Here is a 14,471-nt window from a genome sequence, read left to right as displayed (position 1 = left end):
AAGAATATATATAAATGACTAGTCAATAATAATAGCATATAATTATAACGTGAGCGTCGGTGCAATCAATGGAGAATTCGATTTTATTTGTTATAGAAAATCAAATGCAATGCAGTAAACAATGGATAGAATTCAGCATACGGCTTCCTGGAGTCTAAAAAAAAATCTGCCTTGAAACTTGACATGGTGACGACGCAAATTGTGGGTATACGATTGAAAATAATTCCTATAATGTGTTCGCGTATGAGTAAGCTTCTCAAAAGGAGTTTCAAGTGTTTCCATGGTATGGCAAGCTTATATCTTGATTCATAAAGTTTTTTTTTATTCATATTGGTCAATTATGTTTAAAAAGAGAATTGCAAATTTCAATGGTTTTGTTTTTTACCGGGGGAACACAGAGTTGAGCCACTGTTTTGAAACAAACTTTTATTTAAAGGCAGTTACAAGTAACGCCGACACCCTCACTCATGACAAAACAACTTTCACTTGCTGTGTCCAGACACTTGGTTCAAGTTGCATGTAATGCTTCATCTCCAAGCTTTGCGTGGTTTCTTAAAGGCATTGTGAAATCTACACGGTGTTTTTATTTTACACCTCCTCATCTCACAGCACAAGATATGAAATGCGTGATTAAGAAGAATCAGGCCAGCACATATTCACAGAAACGAACTCTTCACAGTGCAGTTGACAAGTGCAAAAATTACAGCAGAAACTGTCAGTCACATGATATGAGCAAAACATAACTGTTCTTTTTGCGGGAAAGCCTCAGTCCCATGCCGACATTAACCCATATGGTGGTCATCACTGGCAATGTTTGAAAGATTTTCATAAATTAGAGACTGAATGTCTGGAGTGTTTATCATAAGGGAAGTAGAAACTCACACGTCTTCTAAACAGCACTTTGCAGTGCTAAATGTATGCTGGCTATTGATAGTAATAAATAGTATGACTGTTACAACTGTTAAACAAGACAAAAGCTCACAGGAATATGAAGGCTTGAAGTGATAAACAGTGTTTGGAGGGGGAATGTAGCTGTAATGAACCTTTTGACAAAGATTTGTCTTCGTCAGTGCTGCAATTAAGTTCTGCACAGCAATCTTTATGCACGCTTAGCTCACTTTCCCACACCATCAATGTAGGATGAAGAGGAGAATAAGATAGTGCGTAGAATGAAGTTGAAGTGTAGAAAAGAAATGGGGAGACAGTGAAAGAGAAGGTAGGAGCATTGTTGTAGATTATTCTTCCAAGGTTGCTCTTCCAAAAGAAAAAAAGAAAAATATTAAATGTGTAAGGAAGCATTGCCAATTATTATTCTGCCACCATAAGCACCATAAAGGATGCAATATAAAACTGATCTGATATGTAGAGTGGCCTAAAGCTTTCTGCATAGTCTTTACTATCATTATGACACTGTCTGCTGCAGCCAAATATGCAGAAGTTTTCATTGAGTGCTCATGACCAGAGCAACTTATCCAGACTGCACACAACACCACTGCATATACCCTCTATTTTGGTAATCTGAAAAATAAAAGTTTATTCAAATGGGCAATAAAGAACATCACATGGAACACAACATCTAGATAGAATTATGAGGCATGCCACAGTGCGGGACTCAGTATTATTTTGACCACCTTGGGTTCTGTGATGTGCACTTGAATTCAACTACATGCTTTTTTTTTTTTTTCATTTCACCACCACTGAAGTGCAGCCACCTTTGCTGGGATTGAACCCGCAGGCTTGAGCTCAGCAGTGCAACATCATGACTACTGCACTACTGAGTGTTTACACAAATTTATAAGTAGCAAAACACATTGGAGGCTTTTGCACACTGAAACACTACACACCGTCCAATGCGCTTCCTTACATCTATGTACAGACATACTTACCAGCGGCTCATATGACAAGCATGGAGGCGTGCTCGAACACACTACTATCCAACAGCTGCCACATACCAGGGATAACCACTGGGTCTGTACCTATTTTCACAGAACACTTAGCAGCAGCTCATACAACAAGCATGGAGGCATCTCTCGTGCTCTAACACACATACCATCCAGCTGTGACATATGGCTGCACACCACAGACAAAAACAGACGGGCTAATCATCAGAGACCACATGTCATGATTTGTTTATATGCGAGCCCTCAACCTGCTTCTATAAGGCATGACAGCACAGCACTACTGCACCACTTCTCTCTTCCTAACTGCACTGGAGGCTTGTTACCAGTAATCGTGCCCTGCTGACGTGGTTATCTCTTCAGTTTCTATGTTGCTGTCCCTAAGCTGTTATTTAAGGACTTCCTTTCGAGCTTCAGTGGGCCTTGAAAGGCTAGATGATGGCTGCGACAATCTAGGGGTTTTTGTAGAGTGAAATCTTAACAGGTGCACAACTTTTTTGTTGGCTGGTTCATTTGAATGGTCTGGCATCTTTCTTTTTGGGTCACTTTCACTTTCCACAAGCATGAAAACTGGCTAAAACAAATTGTTTGCCTTCTCAGCCACACCCTCAGAGACTTCACCATCTGATATTGCCTGTCTGACTGAGTCCATTTTTGCTCTTAAGAGTGTTGAGCTTGACACTGCTTTGGCTGCTTCCAGCTTTGTTATACTCTGTACAATGTGCAATGCCCGACTTGCCTCACATGCTTCTTTGGGTGAGCTCTCATGGGCCTTGTTGCTGCTAGTTGGATTAGCGATGACCACACAGTGACTGTGCTTGCACACACACTGCGCATTCCTTGCACCTCAAAGGACAGCAAGCACCATCTTTCACTTTTGACACTTTATATGAGAGCCCTTTAATAGACTGAAATGGCACAGTCCATATGCCTTCTTCATTTATTTTGGCACAAGCTGCCATTTCACTGCCAGACTTGTGGTTCTTCTGAATTGTTCTCAGCTCCTTACCCTTTGCCCCTTTCATCATCTGGCTAGCCCTTTTCATTAAAAAATGATTTGTCAAGTCCATGAGGGCAGAAATTAGTTTGTCACCATGCTTATTCTGTTTTCTCTCCAGCATAGTATGCTTTAACGTCCTGTGCTTGCTCTCAAGGTGCATGTTAGTGTTGACAGCTGCTCTAGTCCTAAAGCGATAGGCCCACTCTTGCGGCCTAACTGCATAGTGGTCTTTGAAGTACTTGAGGAAGTCCCTCAGTTTTTCTTCCTCACTAGAAAGGAATTGCTTCAAATAATCTTCAAATGCCTTTTCCGCGAGGAACTCTAAGAGTAGCCACACACTATGGTAAACATGTGGCCTTAGCTGTTTCTCTACACACTCGAGTGTCTTCTTACGCCAGTTGTTATCCACATGCCAGGCACAGAGAAGTTTCTGTTTTGCGGCACCTATGACCCTGGACCATGCTTTGTAGAATTGCGAGGCATCATCAGATATCAATGTCTTATCGGCCACTTTTTGGGCCATGGCCGACTCCAGAGATTTGAAGAATGCTGTCAAAGTTTGCTCGTTCACCTGGTTGCAGATGAAATAAGCTATAGCTACACCTGATCCTTTTTTATCTAGCACCAGAAGAGTGGTCAGCTCAAACTGGTACTCTGTAGTTCCATGTGTGGAGTCAAGACACAGAGTCCCTGCAGGGCCCAATTTTTCTAGTAGCTCCTTCTGAGGCTCTGTCATCAGAACAAGAGCAAAGTCTGCTGAAGAAAATGTACCACTTGGGTCCACTGCACCTTGTGCCTTGTACAGGCGGACAAGTGTTTCACCTTTTTCTTTCATTACAAGCACCCACGTGTCTACACTGACAGCGTCATTAGTGTGACAACGTTCAGTAGCAGCAATGTTAAACTGCTGTTTGATGTTATGCAGGGTTGAGCACTCTGCCAAGTGCACTGGCCTCAGCTTGGATGCCACAGATGTTCTTATTCGCTTTAGTATGGTTTTCATGGGCACTACACTTTCTAAGTTATCTGCTACACTGGCCTTTTCCTTGTCACTCATTCTCAAGTGCTGAATTTCTGGTTTATGACCATAATGGTTTCTTTGATACCTGACTTTTATGGTGGTGCCTTCAGGTGTCGGACTCTGAGTGTTGTCCATTGTGACGGTAATAAATGAAAGACATATCTTACCAGACCTACAGCTCCCCTGACTTTTCTCCCGACGGTCACTATGACCTTCCTTTTTCCTTGCCTCGCCTGATCTATTACAGTAATAGTGGATCCTTGTCTCTCCACTGGCCAGCTTTTTGGAGTCCCTGGGCAAAATGAACCAGCAGTTTTTGCTACCCTCTTCTGCTTTCCATTCATGAAATTCTGTAATAAAAGCACAAAATAGCATTAGATGGTGACAAGTACTTTGTGGAGAGAGATGCAAACAAAAATAATCACTTTGAAGGCTTTGTACACGGGTAATGTAGCATTTATTTTACTCCCTCACCTTCAACTCGACTGTGTCATGAGGTCACCCTTGATATTGCTCAAATTTCTGTTAAAATTGAATTTCAAATATGCAATGCGCCATAACTTCAAAAAATTTATCATATTAGTTTTGTTTTAATAAGAAACAAATATGAAACTTAAGCATGATCTATGCTCACTCCTTCCTCAATATTGAATCAGACTGTACATTCACAGCAATGCTGTTACGATAAGACAAAGACGAACTGAGAGCACGTGGTGCAAGCTACGCCCCAGAGCAGTGTGAATCCCTTCTCTCAGTTTCTTCTTGAAAAGCTCCTTCTTTTCAAGAAGAGCTTGATTTTTTTTACTGTAGATAGGGGCTTGGCGAGGGAGTGTTCCATCGTCACGCGGTTATGATCTGGCTTGGGCATGCGCCTGGTTCGAGGAGGCAGCATTATGTGTGATTTCAATAAACCAGTTGCTAGTCTGCATTCGTCCCGTCTTCTTCGACATTGGTGTCTTTTGCCAAGCGCAGTTTAAGTTCACAAAAAGATGTCTTACCAAGTAGCCTCCTAACACACTCTTATTAAAGAAAAAACGATTGCGCGTGCGTCAAATTTGGCTCTATTTTATGAAATCTACAACCAGAGTCCTTCAATTGAAGGACTGTGGTACTACTAAAGAATTTTCCCAAAGTACGCCGGGAGAGCAAGCCGCTGACAGCCGCAATTGCAAGTGTGGTCCTGGACATACGTCGTCTGCATTCGGACCTATTGCGGCCTGCACTGAGGCGAAGACTGCACCACAAACGCAAGTAGCGCAGAGCAACGTACGTCAGAACGCAGAGCAAATCCCTCCTCTCGTTCAAGAAAAAAAAAAAAAAAAAAGAAGGGGGGGGGGGTGCGCGAGCGTCACATTTCGCTCTATTCTATGAAATGTACTAATAAAGAGTTTGCCAACAATACGCTGGGAAACCATCCCGGCGACATCCGCAAATTCAAGTATGGTCCCGGTTCTGCGTCTCTGCCGCATTGCAACGTGATTGAGGCGAAGACTAGGCCACGCACGCATGTGGCACAGAGCAACGTCAGAACGCAGAACAGCTTACTCCTGTCGCTTAAAAAAAAGAAAAAAAGATGTACAAACGTCAAATTTCACTCCACTTGCTGTGCAGGAAAGCAGACCATGCCAAACGTACGTCATGTAGCGCATCGCTGGGAGCGCGCACACATGACCATACAAAACAAACAAATTATATTTAACGAGGATGCAAAGTTCAACATACCCCAACGAAATAAATTGGGCACCTGCGCAAAAGCTGCTCTTCGCGAAACAGATGCAGAAAGAAAAAACAAAGGCCCGCAAGGTATAAACAACTAGCTGCTTTTGGAGGCACACTGCGCACAAGAAATTTAAAAAAGTCCGACATATAATATTGCGTTTAAACGTCATTTGCTCACGATGACTGAGAATAAACTTAATGAAACTGTTCCTCACCCTTATTGTTCCGGAACACAGGTGCACGTAGTCAGCCTCGAAGTTGTGCGCAGTGATCTGGTGCACCGAATACTTCTCCATTGTAAGCAGGGAAGTCCCCCATACGTCGTATTTCATCAATTTCTTGACACCCACGGCCATTCTGTGAACGTTCGTGATGTGTTGCAGCATGTTCTTCCCCTGTATGAATAGTTTGCTGCAAAATTCGCAGCGACGATCGTCATCGCCGATGGCAGCTCGATCACATACGTGCGCCATTCCGAAGCGGAGAGGTGGCATTTGGATGCACGTGATTTTGCGTCATTGCACGCACTAGGGTTGTATATTCCGGCAATAATACAGGGAAGAAACCTCCCCAATCACGTGACACACTAGGTAGTCAGTGGCCCCATAGGGACAATTGGAAACCAACTTAGGGAACCAACATCCGGGAACGCAGGGTCACGTGGATGCTGCCTTCTATTGTTCACCGGCCTCAGCCGGCCTGCGGGGAAACGCATGTGTATTTGTGTGTGTCTCGCTTGCTTCACTGCTTTTTGGCGTTGTGTGCCCACGTGAAAGCACTGGACCGAAAGCGCGCTTACTTTGGTTCACGCGGAAAGTGAGTAATTATTCAATTTGACCTCGACGACACTCATAACATAAATGCGTATAAAAACATGCTTCTGTCATTTATAATGGTTATTGTGGGTACTTGGTTGACAGGGTCGTTTCTAGAACGCTGTGCGCGCTGTGTGTCATTCGGTGCCGGTTCATATAAAATAGCACCCGTCTTCTGTCTTGTCGGATTAGCAAGTGCTGGAACTACTCTCGCCTTCTTACAAGCGATAATAGGCCAGCGTATATTTCTTGTGAATCTCGCAGTGGCTACCTGCGCGTATGACAGCAACTGCTAGATTCTCGTTCGCCTGATGTTTGATTCTCTTTTAGATGTTGGTTTGCCCATAGTATTACTGGCATGTCACATTTAATTCCGAAAAGGGTATTCTATGGTAACCCAAATGATAACGGTAGTTCACTCGTTCGCTTTATCTCTTGATCGTAACGGCCAAATAGACGTAATATTTCTTGACTCTAGTAAAGCTTTTGATAAGGTCCCGCATGATAAACTAATTTTAAAGCGTAGAATCCTTGGCATCACTGAAATCTTTGTCAACTGGATTTCCGCATACCTGACTAACAGGAAGCAACACACTGACATTGGGGGACAGCTTTCTGGCAGTCTCCCAGTCACGTCAGGGGTACCACAGAGTAGTGTACTGGGCCCTCCTGCTCTTCTTGGTTTATATTAACAATATTGTAAATGTAGTAACTCCTGGTGTGCAAATCCGGCTGTTTTGCAGATTACTGCGTTTTGTTCAAAGAAATATTTTGTTCCCATGATCAGATTGAGCTCAATAACAACCTGAATAACATATTGAAGTGGTGCAAAGATTGGGGGATGGTTGTTAACACCTACAAAACTATTTTCCTCCCTATAACACGTAAAAAAAACACCTCTGTCTTTTACTTACAGACTTGGCCCGTCGTCATTGAAAAAAGTCTACAATTACAAATACTTGGGTGTTACATTAACAACTAATTTATCCTGGAATATACATTATACATGTTAGCAATATTTGTTCATCTGCCTTTCGAAAGCTCTGCTTCCTGAAACATAAACTTCAAAACACCCTAAGCAATGTTTAACTACTATGTTATTATTCCTTAATCAGACCCAAATTCGAATACGCCAGTGCAGTATAGGACCCATATACTCAAAATTAACATAAAGTGTCTTGAAAGAATAGAGAGGAAAGCAGTCCGGTTTATTTATAACAAATTCTCACAAACTGACTCTCCATCCGAAATAATGATAGCCAATGACATTCCCCTTCTTAAAACACGTCGGAAACAGTTCCGAATCGTCTTCCTTTCACTACTTAACCATAAACTTGCGATAAATCCATCATTGTATCTATCACCCTTACTAACCAGACCCACAAGGCACCATCGGCCTAACTCTTTAACACCTTATTTTGCTAGAACTGATACTTATAAGTATTCCTATTTTCCACGCACGGTTTTAGATTGGAATGAATTAATCCAGTCATCTTAGTCTCTCCTACCGCACCGAAGCATCACTGTTGTACCATTTCAAATCTGTTATTGTAGCACTATTATTGCACTAATCTAGAAACAGATTCCGTCATGGTTTTGTACTCAGTTGTATTATATCTTATTACACTAATCTTTAAACAGATTTCATTGTTGACATTTTATGTTTTATTATCTATGTTATTTCTTCAAACAGTTCGTACTGTCATTTTTTGTATTATGACTGTTTTTTGAAACTACCCACCTGCTTGGACTCAAGGGTCTGCAGAATGTAATAAATAAATAAATAACTACTTAAAGGGACACTAAAGTGAAACAATAAATCAATTTAGACTAATGAAGCATTGCTTGAGAACCCTGCAGGTACTCATTTCAAAAGAATAGTTTGATTATTAGATGAGAAAATGAAGGTCCAAGTATCAGTATTTGAATTTCGCGCCAAAACGCCAGCGTCGGTGCGTCAGTGTGACGTCAGGGATTCCAAAGTATGTTTTCGTATTTGGGCCGCATTGGCTGAATAAAGGTTCCCAAAACTTGCCATGTTTAATATTTCGTTCCTTTAGAACACAATGTAATATATAATTAGCAGGCCCTAGAAGATGCCATCAAAATCCAAGACGTCACAGCCCCCAGGTGCGGGAACTTAAGTAGGCGTCGCCACCCGTATTTCGTTCTTGTGCTTTTTCTGGCTTACCAACCGTCTTATCGTTGTAAGAGTTGTGTTTTTGGTGTTGTAGAACGGTAATTTACTGACGCAGAGGAAATCATTTTTCACTTTAGTGTCCCTTTAAGCAGTTCAGCGTTAACCTGCGTCACGTTATGAGACAAACGTGTCTGAAGAGAACTGTCCTGCAAAAACCAATTTCCGCTTATTACGTCTTTTATAGAGTGTCTACACATAACTATCCTTGCATGTGATGCTCCTGTTATGATAGTAGTAATCCGTGTTGCCCTGACATCCAGGTGCTGTTTGCCATGGAGAAGGAGATAACTGAAGAGGATGAGATGGAATACGTCCGTTCCGTCTTGAAAGAGCCACTGACATACGAGTGAGTTGTATTTTGTTCGTAGCTGAGACTTAAGATGCACGTGTCGTGTCACTGCTGCTTCACATAGACGGCACCTCCAGACTGACCCACCTGGAGGACATCGGCAGTCGCCTTTTCCTGTCTCTCCCTCCTCAAATCTTCGTCTTTATCTCTCACTTTTTTACCTTTCCTGTCTCCTTCTCTCTTCTTTTTACTTCCTTTCTCCTGGCGGCAAGGGTTAACCCTGTGTGGCTATCCAACCTTGGGTACACCATATTCGGTTATAGTGACGGCGTACGACTGGCGTCGTGCAGACTTGTATGCAAGCTCTGCCGCGTCCCCTCGTTGGGCTCCGTGGTGGGCGGTCGGCGCTGTTGCCGAACATATACAATTTTTCATGGAAACTTCTTTCCCCTCCCTTGCTGATCGCCCTCAGAAACGAGGGCGCACCGAAGATGTTTTCAAGTTTTTTGGACGTCAAACCCAGAATTTTCCCCGCTTTCACGTTATTCATTCTGAAAAGCCAAACAAAGTAGCCCGAAACGTTTCACCATTCCTTGTTTCGAAATCCCTGACTGATGCTTTTGGTCCAGGTTACAAGGTGTCGAGGATGGCAAGCGGCGACCTCCTCTTGGAGCTCCGCGATGTAAAACAATACGAGAAACTACCGCAACTAGTTTCATTTGGCGAGACCCCCATAACAGTAACCCCACACCGTACAATGAACACCACCCGTGGTGTTGTGTCAGATGATGATTTACTAGAGCTGACTGAAGCGGAACTCCTGGAGGGCTTCAGCGAACAAAATGTGATCAACGTCAGAAGAATAAAGATGAGGCGGGATGGTAAGGAAATTGCGACCAAACACCTAATTCTCACATTCAATTCAAGTGTCCTGCCCGAATCCATCGAGGCCGGCTACATAAAGCTCCGTGTCAGGCCTTACGTGCCCAATCCACTCCGTTGTTTCAAATGTCAGCGCTTCGGTCACAGCTCGCAGAGCTGCCGCGGCCGCCAAACTTGTGCTAAATGCAGTGCCACAGAACACACCACTGAAACTTGTGAGAACGCTCTCCAGTGTGTAAACTGTGATGGGGAGCACGCCGCGTACTCACGGTCGTGCCCATCCTGGAAGAAAGAAAAAGAAATAGTAACGATCAAAGTTAAAGAAAATATCTCATTCAAGGAGGCACGCAGGCGGGTTGTATACCTGCCAAAGAAAAGCTTTGCCGAAGTGGCGCGTCAGGGGGCAGCGTCACAACGGCGTCCGGCGCCTGTCCGACCCACAAACAGTGAGTCGGCAGTTACGCCGTCTGCCCCCACAGTGGTTGCAGCTAGCGCTGCTCCACCAACCGAGCAGAAGGGACCTTCTACCCCGAAGTTGGGCGCAGCTGAGGCTGCTCCAACCACCCCGGCCCCTTCCAGCGCTGGCAACAGCCGGCGCAGCCAAATTCCCCAGGGAGCCCCATCGACCTCCGGGCCGGTGGGCGCAGCGGTCTTGCCCTCCAAGGCGGGACTCTCCCTGATAACTTCTCGCTCGCAAGAGCACGTGTCCGGCGCCTCACAAGAGGCAATGGACACAACACCTAACCTCAAGGCGCCCCAAGCGCCTAAGGAGCGGCGAGGATCCCTCGAACGCTCCAGAAAGGGCAAAACTCCCGTTACAGGGCCTCGAAAGGGCTCTGTAATTTAATCTCTGTAAACTCGATAATCACTACTTCTGTACACACAGCACCTACTGACCTCCAATATGGATACACAAATAATTCAATGGAACATCAGAGGTCTTCTTAGGAACCTTGATGATGTGCAAGAGCTTATCCAAAAACACAATCCACTAGTGCTGTGTCTACAGGAAACACACCTAAAACCACAACATACAAACTTTCTCCGACCGTATATTAAGTTTCGCAAAGATCGCCATGATGCTGTCGTATCATCAGGCGGCGTTGCCATTTTGATTCATAAAAGTGTTTCCTGTCAGCGTTTACAGCTACAAACGCCCCTTGAAGCAGTGGCGGTTCGAGCTGTTCTTCTGGATAAACTCGTCACCATTAGCTCGATCTACGTACCCCCACACTACAAATTAAACAAACATGAATTTCAGTCATTTATAGACGAGTTGCCAGAACCCTATGTTGTTCTTGGCGATTTCAATGCGCACAGCTCCCTGTGGGGCGACTCTCGTACAGACGCGCGAGGTCGTCTTGTTGAACAGTTCCTTTTTTCTTCAGGTGCCTGCTTGCTCAATAAGAAGGAACCCACGTATTACTCCCTAGCAAACAGAACCTTTTCTTCAATAGATCTTACCATAGTTTCCCCGTCCATACTACCCGAACTCGAATGGGAAGTCACGAACAATCCTTACGGGAGCGACCACTTCCCTATACTGATAAGAACATCTAAAGAAAACGAATATCCTCCGCAAGCTCCTAGGTGGAAGATAGACACAGCTGACTGGGAGAAATTTCGAACACTTACTAACATCTCGCTGGCTGATATGTCTTCTTTAGAAATCGATGCAGCTGTGGAGTACTTTACAGCCTTCATCATAGATGCCGCAACTAAATGTATATCACAAGTAAATGGACTGGCAGGCAAACGGCGTGTTCCCTGGTGGAACGATGATTGTAGGATCGCTCGTAAGAAACAAAATAAAGCGTGGGGGTTGCTACGCGCCTCCCCCACTGCGGAGAATCTTATCAATTTTAAAAAAGTTAAATCCCAAGGCAGGCGAACCCGCCGACAGGCCAGAAGAGAGAGCTGGCAGAACTTTTTAACAGGTATCAACTCGTATACAGATGAGGCCAAAGTCTGGAACAGGGTTAGTAGAATAAGAGGGCGACAAACATACTCCCTCCCTTTAGTAAACACACAAGGCGAAACCCTGCAAGACCAGGCAGATTCACTAGGGGAGCACTTTGAGCGTGTGTCAAGCTCAATCAATTATTCCCAGTCCTTTCTTAAGCATAAAGAAATAATAGAACGTCAGCCAATCATACGGAAATCCAGGCAGAATGAACAGTATAACCGGCCTTTCGGTATTGCCGAGTTGAGAGCTGCCTTGAACACATGTAAAAGCACTGCACCGGGACCAGACAGAGTCATGTATGACATGATCAGGCACCTACATACTGACGCACAAGTTACACTTCTTACACTATACAATACTATTTGGGCTTCGGGGTACCTCCCATCCACATGGAAAGAAGCGATTGTGGTTCCTGTCCTAAAGCAGGGAAAAGACCCTTCCTTGGCGGCTAGTTACCGTCCGATAGCTCTAACTAATTGTCTGTGTAAGCTTTTTGAAAAAATGATAAATCGCAGACTTATACATTTCCTTGAGCTCAACAATATACTCGATCCTTATCAGTATGGATTCCGAGAAGGGCGGTCCACAACCGATCATCTTGTGCGCATGGAAGGAAATATCCGCGATGCCTTTATACATAAACAGTTTTTTCTATCGATATTCCTCGATATGGAGAAGGCATATGACACGGCATGGCGTTACGGGATCTTACGAGACCTGTCGGCAATTGGCATCCGTGGAAATATGCTGAACACAATTGAAAGCTATTTGTCAAATCGTACCTTCCGAGTAAAAGTCGGCAATGAACTCTCACGTCCCTTTACGCAAGAAACTGGTGTACCCCAGGGAGGCGTGCTCAGCTGCACTCTCTTTATCGTAAAGATGAACACGCTACGTGCTTCACTACCACCTGCCATTTTTTATTCCGTATACGTAGATGATATACAAATAGGCTTCAAATCCTGCAACCTTACAGTATGCGAAAGACAGGTACAGCAGGGCTTGAACAAGGTTTCCAAGTGGGCAGACGAAAACGGATTTAAGGTCAACCCCCACAAAAGTGCTTGTGTTCTCTTCACAAAAAAGAGAGGCCTGGTCCTAGATCCTTGTGTAGAACTGGGCGGACACCAAATTCCTGTCAGCAAAGAACACAAATTCCTTGGTGTTATTCTTGACTCTAGGCTCACTTTCATTCCTCACATAAAACATGTTAAAGAAAAATGTCTAAAAACAATGAACCTACTTAAAATCCTATCATACACAACATGGGGTAGTGACAGGAAGTGCCTGTTGAATCTTTACAGGAGCCTAGTTTGGTCGCGAATAGACTATGGAGCCGCAGTGTATCACTCTGCCGCCCCGAGCGCGCTAAAGATGTTAGACCCCGTACACCATCTGGGAATCCGTCTGGCCACTGGGGCATTTAGAACAAGCCCTGTTGAAAGTTTGTATGTTGAGTCCGATGAGTGGTCACTCCATTTTCGGAGAACTTACATCAGCTTCAACTATTTTCTGAAAGTGCGCTCTAATAAGGAACATCCGTGTTTCACAACCGTTAACGACTTGACATGTGAAACACTTTTTCATAACAGACCCTCTGTGAGACGTCCTTTCTCACTGCGTGCAAGAGAACTTAGCACGGAAATGGATGTCCCAATTCTCGACCAACGCCTAATGCCTCCAGCTAAGCTAGTACCACCCTGGGAGTGGCAGCTGATAGAATGTGACACATCCTTTGTACAAGTCACTAAACATGCGTCAGAGACACATATCAAAATGCACTTCTTGGAGCTCCAGTACAAGTACTCGTGCACAGAGTTTTATACGGACGCTTCTAAGTCGCATGCCGGGGTGTCCTACGCAGCCATTGGCCCATCCTTCCCGGAATCCGGTGTACTGCACCCTGAAACAAGCATATTTACGGCTGAGGCCTATGCACTACTGTCGGCTATGAAACATATCAGAAAATCAAATGTTCAAAAAACAATTTTATTTACAGACTCCTTAAGCGTGGTAAAAGCCTTGAAGTCACACTGTAAACACAGAAACCCCGTAATTATTGAGCTCTATTCCGTCCTCTGTAGAGCGTATATGTCTAACCAGCATGTCATTATATGCTGGGTGCCTGGACATAGGGGCATCGAGGGTAACGTTCTAGCAGACCAGATGGCCACATCAATTTCATTGCATACAGTCAGTCCTACTGCTTCGGTCCCTGTCACGGACCTGAAGCCTTTCTTAAGAAGGAAACTGCGAAACCACTGGCAACGTAAGTGGGACGTAGAAGTAAATAACAAACTGCACGTGATAAAGCCACAGTTAGGTTCTTGGCCCTCCGTAACAAAATCACGGCGAACAGATGTCCTATTCTGTCGCCTCAGAATAGGACACACATTTGGTACACACAACTTCTTACTCACTGAAAATGATCCTCCAACTTGCGGTAGATGCGGGGAGAGGCTGACCGTCCTCCATGTCCTCCTGGAGTGTCGGAAAGCCGAATCTGACAGAAAGAAACATTTTCCGTTAGCATACCGGCAGCATATTCCCCTTCATCCTGTAATGTTACTCGGCCCAGAACCGCTCTTCGACACTAACGCAGTCCTAAGTTATCTGAAAGATGTTGTGTTGCATGTTGTTAGCCCAACATGTTCGTAGCGTCTCCTCTCTTCAGAGGATGG

At 44.3% G+C, this 14,471-nt stretch overlaps 2 protein-coding genes across 2 annotated transcripts in view; one reads left to right on the top strand and one right to left on the bottom strand.

Moving 5' to 3' along the window:
- Positions 1 to 406: 406 nt before the first annotated feature.
- On the bottom strand, positions 407 to 6,115 carry LOC135910637 (uncharacterized). Its single transcript, XM_065442654.2, has 2 exons — positions 5,854 to 6,115; positions 407 to 4,269 (listed from the first exon to the last, which is right to left on the bottom strand). Exon 2 carries the CDS (start codon positions 4,052 to 4,054, stop codon positions 2,690 to 2,692), a length of 1,365 nt encoding a protein of 454 aa, XP_065298726.2. The 5' UTR covers positions 4,055 to 4,269; positions 5,854 to 6,115; the 3' UTR covers positions 407 to 2,689.
- Positions 6,116 to 6,298: 183 nt separating this feature from the next.
- LOC135910629 (inactive peptidyl-prolyl cis-trans isomerase FKBP6-like) overlaps positions 6,299 to 14,471 on the top strand; it is a 64,274-nt gene continuing 56,101 nt past the window's right edge. The window contains exons 1-2 of the mRNA XM_065442643.2: positions 6,299 to 6,454; positions 8,914 to 8,999. Of these exons, the coding sequence (XP_065298715.1) occupies positions 8,926 to 8,999 (74 nt within the window). The 5' untranslated portion in view covers positions 6,299 to 6,454; positions 8,914 to 8,925. The remainder of the gene's footprint in view (positions 6,455 to 8,913; positions 9,000 to 14,471) is intronic.

Source organism: Dermacentor albipictus, chromosome 1 (genome assembly GCF_038994185.2).
Source record: "Dermacentor albipictus isolate Rhodes 1998 colony chromosome 1, USDA_Dalb.pri_finalv2, whole genome shotgun sequence".
Taxonomy (NCBI): Eukaryota; Metazoa; Arthropoda; class Arachnida; order Ixodida; family Ixodidae; genus Dermacentor; species Dermacentor albipictus.
The sequence above is the reverse complement of the archived record's forward strand: the minus strand, read 5'-3'. Positions and strand labels throughout refer to the sequence as shown.

Bases quoted from the DNA above. Each gene is read 5' to 3' on its own strand.
- LOC135910637 (XM_065442654.2), bottom strand. From the start codon at position 4,054: ATGGACAACACTCAGAGTCCGACACCTGAAGGCACCACCATAAAAGTC.